The sequence below is a fragment of the Arvicanthis niloticus genome, chromosome 6, assembly GCF_011762505.2.
Source record: "Arvicanthis niloticus isolate mArvNil1 chromosome 6, mArvNil1.pat.X, whole genome shotgun sequence".
In the NCBI taxonomy this organism is placed as follows: Eukaryota; Metazoa; Chordata; class Mammalia; order Rodentia; family Muridae; genus Arvicanthis; species Arvicanthis niloticus.
This window is the reverse complement of record NC_047663.1, coordinates 21509760-21526951: the sequence shown is the minus strand read 5'-3', so window position 1 is coordinate 21526951 and position 17192 is coordinate 21509760. Positions and strand designations below refer to the sequence as shown.

At 50.6% G+C, this 17192-nt stretch overlaps 2 protein-coding genes across 8 annotated transcripts in view; one reads left to right on the top strand and one right to left on the bottom strand.

The window, feature by feature from the left end:
* Positions 1 to 10033, top strand: part of LOC117710476 (signal transducer and activator of transcription 5A) — a 30838-nt gene extending 20805 nt beyond the window's left edge. For both annotated transcript variants that reach the window (XM_034505289.2, XM_034505290.2), the window contains exons 9-19: positions 292 to 471; positions 1568 to 1655; positions 1738 to 1860; positions 3908 to 4000; positions 4281 to 4487; positions 5000 to 5094; positions 5198 to 5328; positions 5765 to 5920; positions 6476 to 6527; positions 6804 to 6908; positions 8661 to 10033. In XM_034505289.2, the coding sequence (XP_034361180.1) occupies positions 292 to 471; positions 1568 to 1655; positions 1738 to 1860; positions 3908 to 4000; positions 4281 to 4487; positions 5000 to 5094; positions 5198 to 5328; positions 5765 to 5920; positions 6476 to 6527; positions 6804 to 6908; positions 8661 to 8823 (1393 nt within the window). In that variant the 3' untranslated portion in view covers positions 8824 to 10033. The remainder of the gene's footprint in view (positions 1 to 291; positions 472 to 1567; positions 1656 to 1737; positions 1861 to 3907; positions 4001 to 4280; positions 4488 to 4999; positions 5095 to 5197; positions 5329 to 5764; positions 5921 to 6475; positions 6528 to 6803; positions 6909 to 8660) is intronic.
* A 2631-nt stretch (positions 10034 to 12664) lies between these two features.
* The window catches only part of Stat3 (signal transducer and activator of transcription 3), a 49149-nt gene continuing 44621 nt past the window's right edge, over positions 12665 to 17192 (bottom strand). For 3 of the 6 annotated variants that reach the window (XM_034505292.2, XM_034505294.2, XM_034505291.2), the window contains exons 22-24: positions 14391 to 14433; positions 13991 to 14103; positions 12665 to 13300 (exon numbers count right to left, since the gene is read on the bottom strand). In XM_034505292.2, coding sequence (XP_034361183.1) covers positions 13245 to 13300; positions 13991 to 14103; positions 14391 to 14433 — 212 coding nt within the window. In that variant the 3' untranslated portion in view covers positions 12665 to 13244. The remainder of the gene's footprint in view (positions 13301 to 13990; positions 14104 to 14390; positions 14434 to 17192) is intronic. The other 3 variants (XM_034505295.2, XM_034505293.2, XM_034505296.2) reach the window with 3 other exon arrangements.

Sequence of the window (17192 nt, the reverse complement as noted above, 5' to 3'; positions counted from 1 at the left end):
TCAGCTGCCCTTCACCTGCCCACTGAGGCTCCAGTAGCTCTGCTGCCGTGACTGTCCTGGCCCAGCGTGTGTTGGTGACACCAAGAGAAGCACCATAGCCTCCACAGCCTCCCTCACACCTGTCTCTGACCCCTGTGTCCTCCCCTGGAACAAGGCCAGGCCCCCTCCTCCTCTGCCTGTCTTCCTTCTCCCATTAGTTCCCACAGGAAGGCCTTCCCTCCTAGCTGGCCTCCCAGCTCTCTTCCCCGAGCCAGCATCTGGCAACTGTCTGGTCTCTTGTGTCCCCTGCAGCACGTTCATCATCGAGAAGCAGCCTCCTCAGGTCCTGAAGACCCAGACCAAGTTTGCGGCCACCGTGCGCCTGCTGGTGGGCGGGAAGCTGAATGTGCACATGAACCCTCCACAGGTGAAAGCGACCATCATCAGTGAGCAGCAGGCCAAGTCCCTGCTCAAGAATGAGAACACCCGCAAGTGAGTGTGCCTGTCCCTCCCTACAGGTGCTGTGTGGGGTCCGTATGTGGGCATAGCCCAGGCTTCATCCCTTCATGTGTTCCTGGCTCTCCATAATACACTCCTCTCTCTCTGCTTTCCCAGCCTTGCCTGTGTGACACCTAGTAGGGCAGCCAGTATGTACTACCACTGTCATGTGGTCCTATCATGTGTGCTGAGCAGTGGGTGTACAGGACTGTGATCAAAAGAGAACTTGCCTATTTCCTAACTGGACCACTGAGCTTAGAGCAGCACTCTTAGGTCAATGGACTGTGATGGCTGGCACAGGTCTGTGACAGGCAGGTGCACACACACAGTGCCTCATGTGACTGGTGGTGAGAACTGACATTTAGAGCCTGGAGTGGGTGTCCATGCCCAGTTCTCAGGTGGCAAAGGCCGGAGGATCAAGAGTTCAAAGGCACCCTCAGCTCCACAGTCAGTCTGAAGCCTGCTTGAATAACAAAGAGACTCTGTCCCAACAAAACAAAACCAAAAAAAAACAAAACAAAACAAAAAAAAACCACAACAAGCAAACTCAGCTGGCGATGGTGGTGCCTACCTTGATGCCAGTGCTTGGGAGGCAGAGGCAGGTGGATCTCTGTGAGGTCAAGGCCAGGCTGATTATTTAGAGAGTTTTGGGCCAGCCAGGGCTACATAGTGAGCCCCATAGAGAGACTACGCTTACAAAATAAACAAACATCAGGTTACTGTTGGATAGGGAGTGACTAGTGAAGGTCATGGGGGAGGGGTCGGAGAAAGAGGAGTTTGTTTGTTGTTTGTTTTCTGGCAGACACCAGGTGTTGAGCTGTAAGTGTGTAGAGAGACCGGATCCGGTCAGGACAAGCTATCCAAGAAGTGCTTGAACGAATGAATAAATGAATGAACAAACAAATGAATGGGTGGATGAATGCATAAGGGCTTGGTACTGGAGGCTTGTCCATCTTTGATGGTCTTATTAAAAGCACGTCTCCCAGGCGCAGGGACGTCAGTTAATAATGCTGTGCCTGTCTAGTGTGCACAAGGCCCTTTCTGGGGTTAGACCTCGCCACCACAGTGTGACACTGAGCTCTCTCTGCAGTGAGTGCAGCGGTGAAATCCTGAACAACTGCTGCGTCATGGAGTACCACCAGGCCACAGGCACCCTCAGCGCTCACTTCAGAAACATGGTGAGGACCGGTCTGCCACGCCATGGAGGGAAGGTCTTCCCAGGATTGGGGCTTGGTGGCCATTTTATCCCTGGCTTTGCAGTCACTGAAGAGAATCAAGCGAGCTGACAGGCGTGGTGCAGAGTCGGTGACGGAGGAGAAGTTCACGGTCCTGTTTGAGTCTCAGTTCAGCGTTGGCAGCAACGAACTGGTGTTCCAGGTGAAGGTGAGGCTCCAGCTCCTCCACCCACGAGGGCCGTCCAGCCAAGTCAGGGACCTGCCTGAGGTTCCCTGTGGGAAAGCTGCAGCTGGAGCTAGGTGTGATGGTGCAATCCATCTAACCTGTAATCTGTAATCCCCGGAGTTAGGAGCCAAGCAGGAGGAGCCAAGTTGGGAGCCCACAAGTTCAGGCCTAGGCTCCGTTGTAAGACCCTGACCAGCCTGAGCTACCAAGGAAAATCATGTCTCAAAAAGAAAAAAAAAATAAATAAATAAATAAATAAAAGGCGGGGGGCTAGAGAGATGGCTCAGTGGTTAAGAACACTGACTGCTCTTCCACAGGTCCTGAGTTCAATTCCCAACAACCACATGGTGGCTCACAACCATCTGTAATGGGATCTGATACCCTCTTTCTGCATTCAGGTGTACATGCAGACAGAGCATTCATATACATAAAAATAATTAAATATTTTTTAAAGTAAGCAAAATATTTAAAAAAAAAAAAAAAAACCAAAAAACAAAAACCCAGGGCTGGAGGGCAGGCAAGATGGCTCAGTAGTTCAGAACACTGGTTGCCCTTACAGAGGACCTGGATTCAATTCCTAGCACCTGCATAACAGCTTATAACTGTCTGTAACTCTGGTTCCTGGGGATCCAATACCCTCCTCTGGCCTCTATGGGCACTGCATGAATATGGGGTACATATATGCACGTAGATAAAACACCCATATACATAAAATAAAAATAAATCTTTCTTAAAAAAGAGCTGGAGAAATGTTTCAGCAGCACCTGAGAGCATTTGATGCTCTTGCAAAGGACCCACAGGATGGGTCACAATCACCTATAACTCCAGTTCCAGGGAATTAGGTGGCCTCTCTGGCCTCCAGAGTCACCTTTGTGCATGTGGTCCACATACAGGCATTCAGGCACATGCAAGCACATGCATGCACAGGAGAAATTGTTAAAAACAAACAAAAATTTGGTGCTTGCACAGTGACGTAGCTGGTGCAAACTCTTGCTTTAAGACCTTGAGAACTTGAATTTGGCCCCTAGAATGTACAGTAGATGGTAAAAATAGATTTCTGAAAGAATTGTCCTTTGATGTCCCTGTGTATGCTGTAGCAATGTGCTCTCTCTCTCTCTCTCTCTCTCTCTCTCTCACACACACACACACACACACACACACACACACACACTTATAATAATAAAAAATAAAAGACAATTTAGAAAGCACGTTAAGGAATCTATCTCAGCTTTTAGAGTATCTAGTTTGCATGCAGGAAACCCTAGTTTTGATCCTCATCACCATAAAAAAACAACAACAACAAAAAAAAAAACCCCAAAAAACAGGAATAGTGGTGCAGGATTGTAACCCCAGAGGTATAGGCCAGAGGATCAGAAGTTCATGGTTATCCTTACATAGGGAGTTCAAGACCAGCCTGGGATACATGAGACCCTGTTTACAAAACAACACAACAACAACAACAAAAACCCCCACATATAATATAATATGATATATCAAAGCCAGGCAGTGGTGTTGTACATCTTTGATCCCAGCACTCGAGAGGCAGAGGCAGACAGATCTCTGAGTTTGAGGCCAGCCAGGGCTGCACAGAGAAACCTTGTCTCGAAAAACAAGGAAAAACTATTATAGAACTCTGAATTCTCTTGCCTCAGCCCAGTTACCCTGTAATGCCCTGTGAATCTACGTTGATTTTGCAGGTTCCTGATGCTGTGTTCAACAATTACTTGAGCTAAGAATAGGCTAAGAAGAAATACATCCGCAGGGCTCTCTGTTTTCATTTTAGAGCAAGGTCTTGCTATGTAGCCTAGGCTAGCCTTGATACCACAGAACTGCCTCCATCTCCCTAGCACTGGGATTCCAAGCATAAGTCAACAAGCCTGCTCATGTGCTCTGGGTTTTGCTTATGTTTAGAACGGTTGGGAAGAGCCTGTGGCTGAATGGTGGGTTTGCGATAAGGGCTGGGTGTCTTGCTTATGCACTGAGCACACAGTGTTGAAAACCTTCAATCCTTACTCTCTGACCTCCATAGACCCTCTCCCTACCTGTGGTTGTCATCGTCCATGGCAGCCAGGACCACAATGCTACTGCCACCGTGCTGTGGGACAATGCCTTTGCTGAGCCGGTGAGTTCTGGGTCTGCTACCTTGGCCCACAGGTCCCAACTGTCCTCAGATTAGACTAACTCCTTAGGCCCCAGAGCTGAGCTGGACAGTCAGGCGGGCAGGCTTAGGTGAGTGCCTGTCCCATTGGCTGGCATGCCCTAAGGGCCCGGCTAGGTTTCAAGCATATCGCATGCATGCATGCATGCATGCATGCGTACGTGCATGTGTGTGTGTGTGTGTGTGTACGTGCGTGCATACATTTCCAGCTCCCTCAGTCTTTCTTTTCTTCTCTCCCTCTCAGGGCAGGGTGCCATTTGCCGTGCCTGACAAGGTCCTGTGGCCGCAGCTGTGTGAAGCGCTCAACATGAAATTCAAGGCTGAAGTACAGAGCAACCGGGGCTTGACCAAGGAGAACCTTGTGTTCCTGGCGCAGAAACTGTTCAACATCAGTAGCAACCACCTCGAGGACTACAACAGCATGTCCGTGTCCTGGTCCCAGTTCAACCGGGTGAGTGGCCGGCCACCAGCTATCTGCTGAGACCATCAGGGTCCTGTCAGACTTCTCTTGGAGTCAGGCTACGGTCTGAGGCTAGCAGCCCATCCTCCACTCCCAACCACACTCTCCATAATCAGGAGAGCTTGACACTTAGACCACAGAAATGCAAACAGGGACCACGAGGCATCATGTTCAGCCATGTGACCCAAAGCAGGATGATAAAGGGGACTCTGAGCTGGGATCCATTCACAAGCCTGCCATTGATTTTTAAGCTGTGTCTGCCCTTTGTGCCTCAGTTTCTCCATCTCTTTTCCCCATGTAAGGATAGGGCAAGAATGACCTTGAAGGAACTTTCCAGCACAGACAAATCTTCTTAGCTTCTGCCCCCACTCACAGGATGGCCCCAAGTGAAGACTTGAGTAGGGGGGTGTCAGTTCATGGCCTGCTGAGAACAGTTGGGAGCAGGCACGATGGGAGCTGAGGCTTCTGGGCTGCTGTGACTTGGGGTGTCCTGGGGCTCACAGGAGAACTTGCCTGGCTGGAACTACACCTTCTGGCAGTGGTTCGATGGGGTGATGGAGGTGCTGAAGAAGCATCATAAGCCCCACTGGAATGATGGGTGAGGAGCAGGACCCCAGGGTCTGGGAGGAACAGGAGGGTGAAAGACTCTATGAATGGTGCCTGCCTACCCAGCAATGACACCGAATGTACCACACACCCAGGGCCATCTTGGGTTTTGTAAACAAGCAACAGGCCCACGACCTGCTCATCAACAAGCCGGATGGGACCTTCCTGCTGCGCTTCAGCGACTCGGAAATCGGGGGCATCACCATTGCTTGGAAGTTCGACTCTCGTGAGTTCCCATCTGGCCCACACTCCAACCCCATGAGCTCCGTCTTCCATTTTCTCACTCCAGTATCCAGGAGCACCCCTGTTCTTAGCTGTCTTCCACTTCCTGTAGAGGCAGGAAATGAGCTCAAAGTATGGGAGGCGTGGGAAGGGAAATGGCTCTTCACATTAGTTTTGGTCTCCAAGAACCAAAACCCACTGACTCCACAGACAACAGATACCTGGTGAGACCCTTAAGTTTCATGCTGTCCCCACCCCTTCCACGCAGTTGGCTGAGTAGAATGTTCCAACATGAGATCCCTTGAGTGAGAAAGCAGAAATGCTGGAGTTGCAGTGCATGCTGGGAAAGGCTCTGAATTTTTTTTAAAGCAGGTCTTCCTAAAATCCCATGATCCTCTGGGGCAGGGGACCGCTTTTGGAATAAATTGTTCCTTTTGCAGCGGACCGAAACCTCTGGAATCTGAAGCCGTTCACCACGCGGGATTTCTCCATTCGGTCCCTGGCCGACCGGCTGGGGGACCTGAGCTACCTCATCTATGTGTTCCCAGACCGACCCAAGGATGAGGTCTTTGCCAAGTACTACACTCCTGTACTTGGTGAGTCCTGCTTCCAGGAGCGCTGGACAGGGCTACCTCCTTTATGGGCTTTGGGTCTCAGCGTGGAGGATTTCAGAGCTCACACCTGAGGAGAGAGAAAGTGAAACCTGCCCAGCTTGCTTCTCTTCTGAGCAGAAAACTAAGGTTTCAATTCTACATCCATGGAGGAAGAGGCAAAAGAGTTGAGGGAGGAGCTGGGGGCATTCCCATGAAGCGTTACTTTTCTGTCCCTCTAACCAGCAGCTCTTACCACTTTCCGAGCCCTCTCAACCCGCCCCAAGTTAAATTATCTGTCCGGTCCCTTGGTGGTGTATTTTGTTGATGCCATTTCCTTGGCAGGCATGCAAAATGGCCAAGAAAGAAACCAGGAGAGAGGATAGGATTGGAGCCAGGGATCTCAGTGGCCCCCAGGCTGGATCCATTAGCAGGGGTTTATGGGAAGTCCTTGGAAAATCTTATCCCTTAGAAAACTCCAGGGTGGTGTGGGCAGGAGGCTGAGGGCATGTTGTACTCACTTCTCTCCCCCCCCCCCCCCTTCCCGCCTCTGTTCCGCAGCAAAAGCAGTTGATGGATACGTGAAGCCGCAGATCAAGCAAGTGGTCCCTGAGTAAGTGTTTGGAGCCAGCTCTGGGGCTCCTAATGCCTCCTTATCTTCTTGCTCCAGTACTGGGAAATGTGGCTTAGCTCTTAAGAAGGAAAGATTCAACTGTCCTGGGATGGCACCCAGGACCTCATGCCTGCATGCAGCCTAAGCCCCAGAACCCAATGAGGACACTTGACCAAATGACAAGAAGATGATAGAAAACCCCCTGCCCCTCTCCCCTCGAGTCTGTACCACTTGTCTCTCTGGACACTGAGGCCGAGTTCTGCTTGTTTTTTGCAGGTTTGTCAGTGCATCCGCAGATGCTGGAGCCAACGCCACCTACATGGACCAGGCTCCTTCCCCAGTAGTGTGCCCTCAGGCACATTACAACATGTACCCACAGAAGTAGGTTGTGATTTTATGGGGGTCCATGGGGAGAAACTGGGGCTGGGCCTCAGTCTAGACTCTTGAGGGACAAAGGCATCCAGAGGTCCTCTGGATTTGATTTCCATCCAGACTAGGCCCAGGATGTAGCTCTGCCTAAGATATAGGAAGGTGAAATCGGCCAGGAACGTGTGCAGAGCATTTTGAAGCTAGACAAAGGGTCCGTCCACTTTCTGGTACAGTTTATATGATCCTGAGAAAATTTTCTCAGATGCTCATGCAAGCTAGAGGCAACAGGTGTTCTTGTCCCCGTGGAATTGGGATTAGGATCAAAAGGAATGACAACACAAAACTTTTACATGTAAGGTGTCAGAAGGGTGTAAGACAGTGCTGCTGCTGTTGACATGGATACAAGGTGGGCGCAGGAAGGAGAGTTTGTCCTTTCTAAGTTCTGGCGGCCTAGGCTGGATGCTTGGGATTAGGGAGGTAGCACACTGCAGTTGGACAGCTCGTGTAAATCACAGACTAATATTCTTTTCCTTTTTTTAAAGTTTGAAATTGTGTGTAAGTATGTGAGTGTGTGCATATGTGTACCCTGCAGAAGCATTGGACTCCCTGCAGCTGGAAGGACGGGCAATTGTGAACTGCCTACATTTTTAAGTTTTAAAGTGTGTGTGTGTGTGTGTGTGTGATAACTTGTGTGAATCAATTTTCTCCTATGTGGGTTCCCACTGTGTGGGTTCCAGGATTGAACTCAAGTCACCAAGATTGGTTTGTTGGCAAGTGTCACTGAGCCATGTCAACAGCCTCTATATGATTAGTTATGTTTATGGTATATATCTATGGGTCCCTGTAGCTCTGTGCATGCGTGCATGCATGTAGAGGCCAGAGGTCAATGCCATACATATTTCTCAATTACTTTCCACCTTATTTTCTGATTGTGTCTCTCACTGAACCTGAAGCTTATCCATTTGTCAAGGCTGGCTGGCCAATGAGTTCCAGTGATCCCCCTGTGTCTGCCTTCCCCATCCCCCTGTGCTGGGATTACAGACACACATTACCACACCCAGTTTAGGTGCTGCAGATAGATCTTCACTCAGGTCCTCTTGCTTGTGAAGCAGTCCCTTGACTAAGCCTCTGCCTTTGAAAGTTCTTTGTAGCGATGTGTATTGTACACAGGGATGAGCTTCTTGAGGCTATTATCATTCAAGCCCTAGGCTCTGATTCTTTGCCTTTAAAAAAAAAAAAAAGACAGGGTCACAGGATCTATGTAGTTCTGGCTGGAACTCACAGAGATCCACCTGTCTCTGCCTTACAAGTGAAAGCTGGGATTAAAAGCCTACACGACCACACCCAGCCAAGATCTAGATTCTGATTCTAGCTACAGGTGGCTCCAAACAAGTTTTCTTGTTCCTAATTCTCACCTTAAGGTGGTTGGAGGATTGGTGGTAAGTGGCCAGAAGCTGCCATGGAGGCTTCGTGAAGGATGTGGCAGCATGTGTAAATGAAGACCCTCATAGATGAGTGGCCAGTCACCTTGTCTTACAAGTGCAGGCGAGGGGAAAACGTGCCCTGGGGTCGTGGTATAAAGCAAGAGATATGAATGGAAGTAGATTATCTTCCCAGGTCCAGCCTGGTGGGCACTCCAGCCAGGCTGCCACGGGTCCTGTCCTCATGGGACTCCAGTCTTTGTGAGGAGCAACCTGAGGACTCTCTGTGGGGGTTTGGAGCCATGAGACCTACCAGTTTCTCCAACATCCCTCTCTTCGCCAGCCCCGACCCCGTCCTTGACCAAGATGGCGAATTTGACCTGGATGAGACCATGGATGTTGCCCGGCATGTGGAGGAACTTTTACGCCGGCCCATGGACAGTCTCGACCCCCGCCTCTCCCCACCTGCTGGCCTCTTCACCTCTGCCAGAAGCTCCTTGTCCTGAATGCTGGACTCTATGCTGCTCTTGGAAAACCACCTTCAATGTGGAGAGCCCATGTCAGTTGTAGCATCTCTGCTCATACCTTTGGCTTTGCGCAATCACAATGCCACCTTGCCCACTCAGTTCTGGGGCTGTGGCTAAAGTGGTGGTGGCCTTTTTGTTCAGACCTCAAGGGTCCCCTGGGCCTCTCATATAAGAGCTGAACCTATCATTGCTGAAAAACCTATTTCTCAGGCGTCTTTTATCTGTTCAGTGGCCATTTAAGTAAAATTCTAGAAAAGGGAGGGAGCCAGGTTTAGGCAGCCAAGTTGGAGTTTTACTCCTGAACTAGAAGCTTCGCCCGTACTGGTGTGCACCTGTCCTCACACATGAGGTAGCCTGAGTGATGCACCCCCTCTAAAGGGAGATTGGGGTTTATCATAGTAACCATTTATACATTGGTGAATACAGGCTGCGGACGTTGACTGCCCAGTGTGCTTAAGCTGTTCCCTTCAACACAGCAGCCCTGGGTCTGTCAGGGCTGCCAGTGCTGAGTGTGTCAGTTCTCGGGCCAGGGTGGACATGGGATTTGAGTCTAATGGCCTTGTCCACATTCCCACCATCCCTTTTCCCCACCCGGTATCTTCACCCTTCCATATGGATTTATCCTTTTTATTTTCTTTTTTTTTTTTGCTTTTTGTTTTGCTTTTTTGAGACAGAGTCTCTCCATATATCCCAGGCTGTCCATGAATGATCCTCCGGCCTCAGCTTCTGGAGTGCTAGGGTTACAGGCATGCATAACCACACCTGGCCTCAGCCTTTCTTCCTTTCCTGTTTACAACCTTGCTTATTACTAGAAAGGAGGGGAATACTGGGTGTCTGGGAGTAGGAGACCTGGAGCAAAAAACCTGTAGCACTCAAAAAGCAACAGATCAGCTGTATACTGCAAGCAACACAGTCTAAAGAGTCAGGTGGAAGCGCTCAGTCTGGTCCACTCTGCTGGAAGGCGGGACCTGAACAGGCCCTGCACTGTTGCACCGTAGGTTGTGATCTAGGAAGGCCTCTCAGCAGCTCTTCCCTTAGAGGCTGTGACAGAGCTGCCTAGGAGTTTCAGCCTCCAACCTCTCAAGGAAGCAGAGGACGCACAGAGGGATGCTTTTTATATTTTGTACATAAAACTCACATTTATGTAAACTGTTTTTGAATAAAGTTTTTGTTGGTTTTTGCAAATCTACCAGTCTGTCTCCTGGTTTACTGGGCTGGTGATGGATGGGCTTTTCACTAAAGCTGAAGTTGTTTTCACATTTTAGCTTGGGAGTTACCTTTGCTCGCCCTGCTGTGATCTCAAAGGGTGCTGCCACCCTAGAACAGTGGCAGAAAGCTAAAGAACTGCGTGTGTGCTAGGGGCTGCATGCCCAGGAAAGCTTGGGGAAAGAAGATGCAAGAATAACTGGGGGAGGGGCCTGGTAGGGAGAGCAAAGCTGTAGCCCAGGCTACCTCTCCCCAGGTGCCCCTGAAGCAATCACTGGGGCCACTGCCACAGTGCCTGCCAACCTTCCTGTGGCCAGGGGCAGTAGAGAGCCTGGACATTAGCCCTTCATCCCCTGGCCTCCTCCCAGAGCCTAGCAGGTGACACCAGCCAACTGCTGCCATAGACTGAGAGGAGTCTGACTTGCCTTAGCTGGACCTCTGGCACCCAGATACAATTAGACCAGGACCTGGGGTTGGGGCCTTGGACTTAGGAGCACACTCCTGAGGATTGAGGGTTGGGGCACAAGGAACTGTGAGACAGGTTACCTCAGAGCTCCAGGCATGGTAGTGAGCAGGAACTCAGTCCACAGCCTGTCCTAGGGAGGCCCAGGGGGCCAGGGTGGCTTGGGGTTGGAAGCAGGGTCTGCCCCTGCCTCAGCCACGCTAACCACTGATCTCTGCTCCCGTCTCTGCAGGGGAAGCGCTGGGCTGGACTCCAAGGTCCCGAGTAGGGAGTGGTGTAGGTGGGGAGATGCTGAGAGCAACACCTTGTCTGTGGCCTTTTCCTAAATTATCACTGCTGACTGCCCAGGGGCCCTGCAGCCACCAGCCAGGGAAGTGTCTGCAAGTTGTCCCCACTGATGGAGCTGTAAAGAAAGTGATAACGGGCCAACTGTGGAAGGAGAGGCCTTGGTCTACACCCCAGCCCTCCTGCCCTCCATTAGGGAGCTTATCTGACTCCAGAACAAACACAGCAGCTTTGGGAGGGCAGAGGGAGGAGGCCACTCTGACACTTTCTTGCCACTGGCCTATGACCCCTGGCTCCTGGGTCACCTCCTCTGGAGGATGATAGCTAATGTAAGATGGGGCCTGTATCACCTCAGCAATGAGAAGCAAACAAAACTTCAACGGAGCCAGGCTGCTATACCCCTCTTGATTCTGACGTGCTCGTAGCCCAGCTCCACCCGAGTGGAAGGCCTCTTCCAAGCACAAGCTAAGCAAAGGTGGTCCCGTCAGCCAGTCCCCACTGCCAGCCAGTTCCTATATAATCTTTATTTCTGGAAGTTAAAGTAGTTACAGCAATATACAAAAACAAACAACAACAAAAACAACCCACAATAATATAAATTTTTACACTAGAAAGTATACATTGGAATTTGAGTGCAGTGGACAGGACAGAATACAAGCCACTGTACCGAGAGGCTAAGCAATCTGCAGGCATGGCTGGGTGAGGCTGGGGACAAGTGGGGCCAAGGGGAGGGGAAGTGGGCAGTTCTGAGGACTCACTACAGGTGGTTAGCCCAGGATCACAGACTTCCCAGAGCCCCAGAGAAGCCCTCATCTTGTTCCTGGGTCTCCAGGATTAGAAACCATCAACATGCCCAAGCCCCTTGCCTTCCTAAATACCCTTTCAGTTTATGAATTCAGCTTATTGTGTAATTTAAGAACATTGTTGGGGATGAGAGAGCAATAACTGTTTCAAAGCAGAAGGCTGGGGTGGTCAAGGCAAGTGGTTTGTCTTGGAGACAATGTCCTTACTGCCCTTAACTCAGACACTGGTTAACTGGAGGGAAACAATTCCACAGACACTGATCAGCTGAGCGAGGTGGCTTTGAGTCACCGAATCTAGCCATGCCCCTGTGTCAGGGGAGGCTTGCCTTGAACCACTCGGTGTTCAAGTAAGCTGAGTGACTGAGGCAAGCAGGTGACATGAAGGCCACAGTAGGTTCAGGCACTCTATTCTACCTCACCTGGGTGCCCCAATGAGGAACAAACAATCACCAGTCTCAGGGAGGCCAAGAGTGTGCTGCTCATATGGAGGGCAGACCTGGCGTCATCAGTCAGCGTTTGCCCTGTGGTTACAGGTGCCCCTGGGAACCAAGCGCACAGAATAAGGACCATACTCCCTGAGCTTTACTGAGGACCTGTAGCTGAGTCAGGTTCAAATCTGTAAGGCAATCCCTCTTGACACAAGGTCCTGAGGCAGGGATTCCCAATGTAAGCAGGACAGGGGGGCTTTGGACATGGGAAGGGACATTCAACTAGCAAGGTCAGGTGGGAAAGGAAGCCAGGTTGATCCTAGGCCCAGTAAGGCACCCACAGCGCAGGCTGGCCCTGAAACAGGGTCTGGGTTGGGGAGGGGGGTAGGGCCATGACAAAGGTTTTCCAGTACCCTTGGCCTATCTCACCCCTCCAATAGACAAGCAAGCATACGGGGTAAACAAAACCCAGTTTGTGAAGAGTCTGGGATATCTAGGTTCTCTCTGACCTTCGTGTTTGAAGCAGAGGTCAAGCCACGGTTCTTAGCTTTCTTTTACAGATTTGATCTGAAGCCATTTCAGCGTTTACAGGATGATCAGCTTTCACACAGCTCAGAGCACGGCCTCAGCTGAGCTTTCTTTGATGCGGAAAGGCTCTGGTGTTTCACTGTGTTTTGCCCTTAATTCTTTGTACTTTTTTTTTTTTTTTTTTTAAATTTAAAGAGGAACCTCTGGGCTTAGTCCTAGCTTCAATGTGGACATTAGCAAGGTTGAAAGTGCAGAGCCAGGAGTCCCCGGCCTTGGGTTTCAGCTCACAGAAAGGGGCAGCAGGATGCCACGGGCACCAGGAGGCACTTGTCTAACAATAAACCACCAGCTGCTGAGAAGGGAGGGCAGGTGGGCAGAGCACAAGGCGCTTCCTGCCGCCCGCTCCCTCCAGTGCCCGCTCCCTCCAGCCTCTGCTCTCACACCCCATCACAGACTCAGGGGCGCACTCCCTTTACATAAACGCATTGTCATCCACACTCACTCATTTCTCTAGTTTTAAAAAGTGCCCAGACTGCCCAGAGATAGCAGAAGTAGGAGATTAAAAAAAAAAAAAAAATCTGGAACCACAGAGTTAGGAGTTTCAGATGATCTGGGGTTTGGCTGCTTAAGGGGTGGACACAGGGCAGGTGTCCCAGTCACATCTCTGCAGCGTCTGTCTTCAGCTCCTCACATGGGGGAGGTAGCACACTCCGAGGTCAGATCCATGTCAAAGGTGAGCGACTCTGCAGAGACATGGAGAGATGCCAGTCAGCCACCTGACTAAAGCTGCCTCAAGCCGATCCTTCTGTAAGCAGCCAGTCTCCTGTTCCTTCACGAAAGGGCAAGGTCAGAAGAGCCAGGCTTCCAGCCCCTTACAGGGCCTTGCCCTCTAGAAGACCTCAGTCTCCACCTCAGCCCCCACTCTCTCTATCAGGGGTCTGAGGCTGCCTGGATGTGGTAGCCTTAGCCACACACAGCCACTGAGCACCTGAGGCTAGCCTAAAGCAAGGTATCAAAACCACTACATTTAAAGACTCAGTAGAAGAGGCGGGGGCAGGGGAGTTCCATGACTTCTCAGATGCTGAAGTGACAGTGCTGGCTTACCTGAGGTATCAATGTCTCCTGCCACTTTTTACTGTGGCTACTGGGAATTACCTGGGTGAGGCTCACTTCCACAGCAGAACATGGCTCTCAAGCCAGTTTTTGGTTTGGTTTGTTTTAAGACTGGTTTTCTCTGTGTATTAGAGCCCTGGCTGTGCTGGACTCACTCTGTAGACCAGGCTGGCCTTGGAACTCACAGAGATCAGCCTGCCTCTGCCTCGGACTTGGGCCACCACACCCAGTTCTAAAAGATTTCTACCAGTGTGGATGGCAGGCTATGGCTCTGTACAGGATGGGTAAGCATCAAGGGGTCTGACGCCGCAAACACTCACCAAACTGCCCTCCTGCGGAGGGCTCAGCACCTTCACCGTTATTTCCAAACTGCATCAATGAATCTAAAGTGCGGGGGGACATCGGCAGGTCAATGGTATTGCTGCAGGTCGTTCTGTAGGAAAGGGGGGACGGCAGGAATGGGAAGGGCCAGGTTGACAAGACACAATGGAGGGGGAAAAAAAAAAGAACAAACACACACACACAAGCCATCAAACTCTGGTCTCCAACAGAAAAAATAAAAACTCAAGCTTTTTAAACACACAAGGTCACTCTGAGCACTAAACAAGCCCAGGAGCTTCCAGCCCTTCACAGGTAGCTCTCACCCCATGTCCTCCCTATTCCTGGGGATAACCGAGGACACTAGAAACGAATGTGAAACTGGGAAGGGCAGCCACTTACGGTGTCACACAGATGAACTTGGTCTTCAGGTAAGGGGCAGCACCTGCAGAGAGGACAGACACCCAGGCTTTAACTGATTGTGACTTGCTTAGAACATGCAAGAGGCATCCTCCTGCCTCTCCTGGATGGCTTGAGCCAACCTCACAGAGCCTGCCCGGACACTGCAGTCTACCTCCTAGGACTGCCTTCCTCATCCGATGCTGCTTGACATCTAACCTCGCAGTTTCAAGTTCTGTCTCTTCCATAATTTCCTGAGCTGCAAAGACTTCTGCAGAGACACCTGCCCCACCTCTACCTGTACCCGGCCTACAGCCAACTCTCGTGCATCCTTCCCCACCCTGCCTGAGTGGTCAACCACCTTTGTGTAGTGTTAGGCTTCTCCTGTGACCTGGTCATATTTGTGAATTGACTTCCCTGTTTGGTGATTAGCCCAGACACCAACAGAACTGAATCTTTAAGATGGTTTAGTGCTGGAGGCTCCAAAGTCACTTCCAAGCAGGAAAACACATCCCAGCCACCAGGAAGACAGAACACCAGGTCCGAGTACACGTGCAACAGCCAGGAAACCTGGCCAAGGCACTGTCTCTCTCGTGTGTGGGATGGGAGAGAGACAGGGATGGCTGTCTTCCATCTCTGCCGTTTATGTTGGAAATGTGAGGACTGAAATGTTAGGCCAAGAAATCAGGAAGCCCTGGGGACATTGGCACGAAGCCCTGGGGGTTCAGTTAACAAAGCGAGCAGCAGGCCTGAGGCCATGTGGGTAGGCTAAGAAAAGCACAGACATAACACTGGGGCTTACAAGTATCCAGCAAGACAAACCCCTGGGAGAAGCCATTAGAAAGTGGTCCTAGATGAAAATCCAAGTTTATTTGTGGCCAAGAAACAGGTTAACTCAGCACAGAACCAAAGGAATTAGTACCGCCTACAAATCCAACAGCTCTGATCTCAAAAAATTCTCTAGGGTGAGAACTTTCACCCTAGAGAGACAGAGGGGACCAGGGAGATAGATGGTTTAGTGTTGAAGCTGTCTGTCACCTGATGACCTGAGCTCTGTCCCCGGGGACTACATGGTAGAAGGAGAGAGCTGACACCCTCAAGGTCCTCCAACAAGGAGCCCCCCCTCCCCCACATACATATACAATAAATGAGAGAGGGAGAGGGGGAGGGAAGGAGGGAGGGAGGAGAGAGAGAATGAATTTCATTCTTTTATAGTCAAGAGAGCTGAGAAATATACTTTGATGCTGGGTAGGAGTGTGGGACACTCCTACCAGATGGAAGAGAGAAGTGGCCTGTTCCTGTCTGGGTGAACTTGCTCAAAATCCCTCCAGAGGAACACAGGACTCCTGGACTCCTGGCAGACAAGAAAGCCCCAGGAAGAGGCTCTGGGTGAGGTCTATACCATAATAGTCCTGTAGCAGAGGCTAAGGGGTCATCACAGACTCACCTCCCTAAGGGTTTCATCTGAGCCTCTGACCCTTCCATCATCAGGCTCCCTGAGCCCTCAGTGCACTCTCCTTACACTCAGAGGCAAGCCCATCAGGCAGTGGATGCCCTTCTCACGCCAGGCCTTGCCCTGAGGAATGTCTCTGGGCAGCCTACAGCAGGGATGGTGATGGAGGTGGATGCCTTGGACCAGGGGCCTGGATCTTGAAAGCAAAATTAGTCAAAAGGATAGGCGCTTGGACTTCAAAGTCCTCTGTGCAAAGAACAAAGACTAGTGTGAGAGGACTGATAAACAGATCTTCCAACTGAAGGCAAGGTGGAAACAGAGATAAGGGACAGACAGGAAGTGAGAGCTGAACTCCTCCACAGAATGAAGAGAACTCAACAGCAGAACAAAGGGAAAGGAAAGTAACTGTCAAAAAGCCCGACTCCTACAAGAATGGCGGACGAGGGGCGGGCGGGGGAGCTGTGCACAGGTGCTTTGCGAGCAAAAGCAGCTGGTGAAAGAAGCCGCCAGAGCAAGGAGGCCAGCTCACACATCACAGCTCAGAGCTTGGTATATGCAATGATCAACAACAGTTGTAGAAAACCAGACTCCTCACCAGCATGAGGACAGAGGCAGAGTCAATGCAGCAAGTTTGAAATGGCTTCAGACCAGACACCTCCGACTCTTTATGCTGGGGGCAGCCCCAGGCGCTACAGACTTAACAACATAATTTCTATTTTTTGTATAATTTATACCAGTGTTCTCAACCTTCCTAACACTGTGGCCCTTTAATACCGTTCCTCATGTTGTGGTGACCCCCAGCCATAACATTATTTTTGTTGTTACTTTATAGCTGTAATTTTGCTATGGTTATGAATCATGATGGAAATTCTGTTTTCCTGTAGTCTTAGGCGACCCCTGTGAAAGGCTGTTTTACAGCCACGCACACTCCCACAGAGTAAATGCATCGTTTCAGCAGTTGTACATTCTAAATGCCAAGTCCACATTCCCTCCAGCCGTCATCTCCTGAACATAGACACCTCCAGCCTGCTGCCAGCTCTGCCCCAGGCTGCCCCAGCCACTGCCCCAGAAAACCTTTCTTCAGACCTCTGGCACTGCTAACTCAGGACAGCAAAGCATGCTGGACTCAAATCTGTCTCAGGTTTTCTGGAATCCATTGACCTGAGAAGCACCAGAGAGACCTGTCTTCATTCTTCATTTCTCTTTCTAGTGGTTTAACTGGTGTGTGTGTGTGTGTGTGAGAGAGAGAGAGAGAGAGAGAGAAAGAAAGAGAGAGAGAGAGAGAGAGAGAGAGAGAGAGAGAGAGAGAGAGAGAGAAGTGGGGGGGGGAGAGTTGCTATTTTCACCTTCAG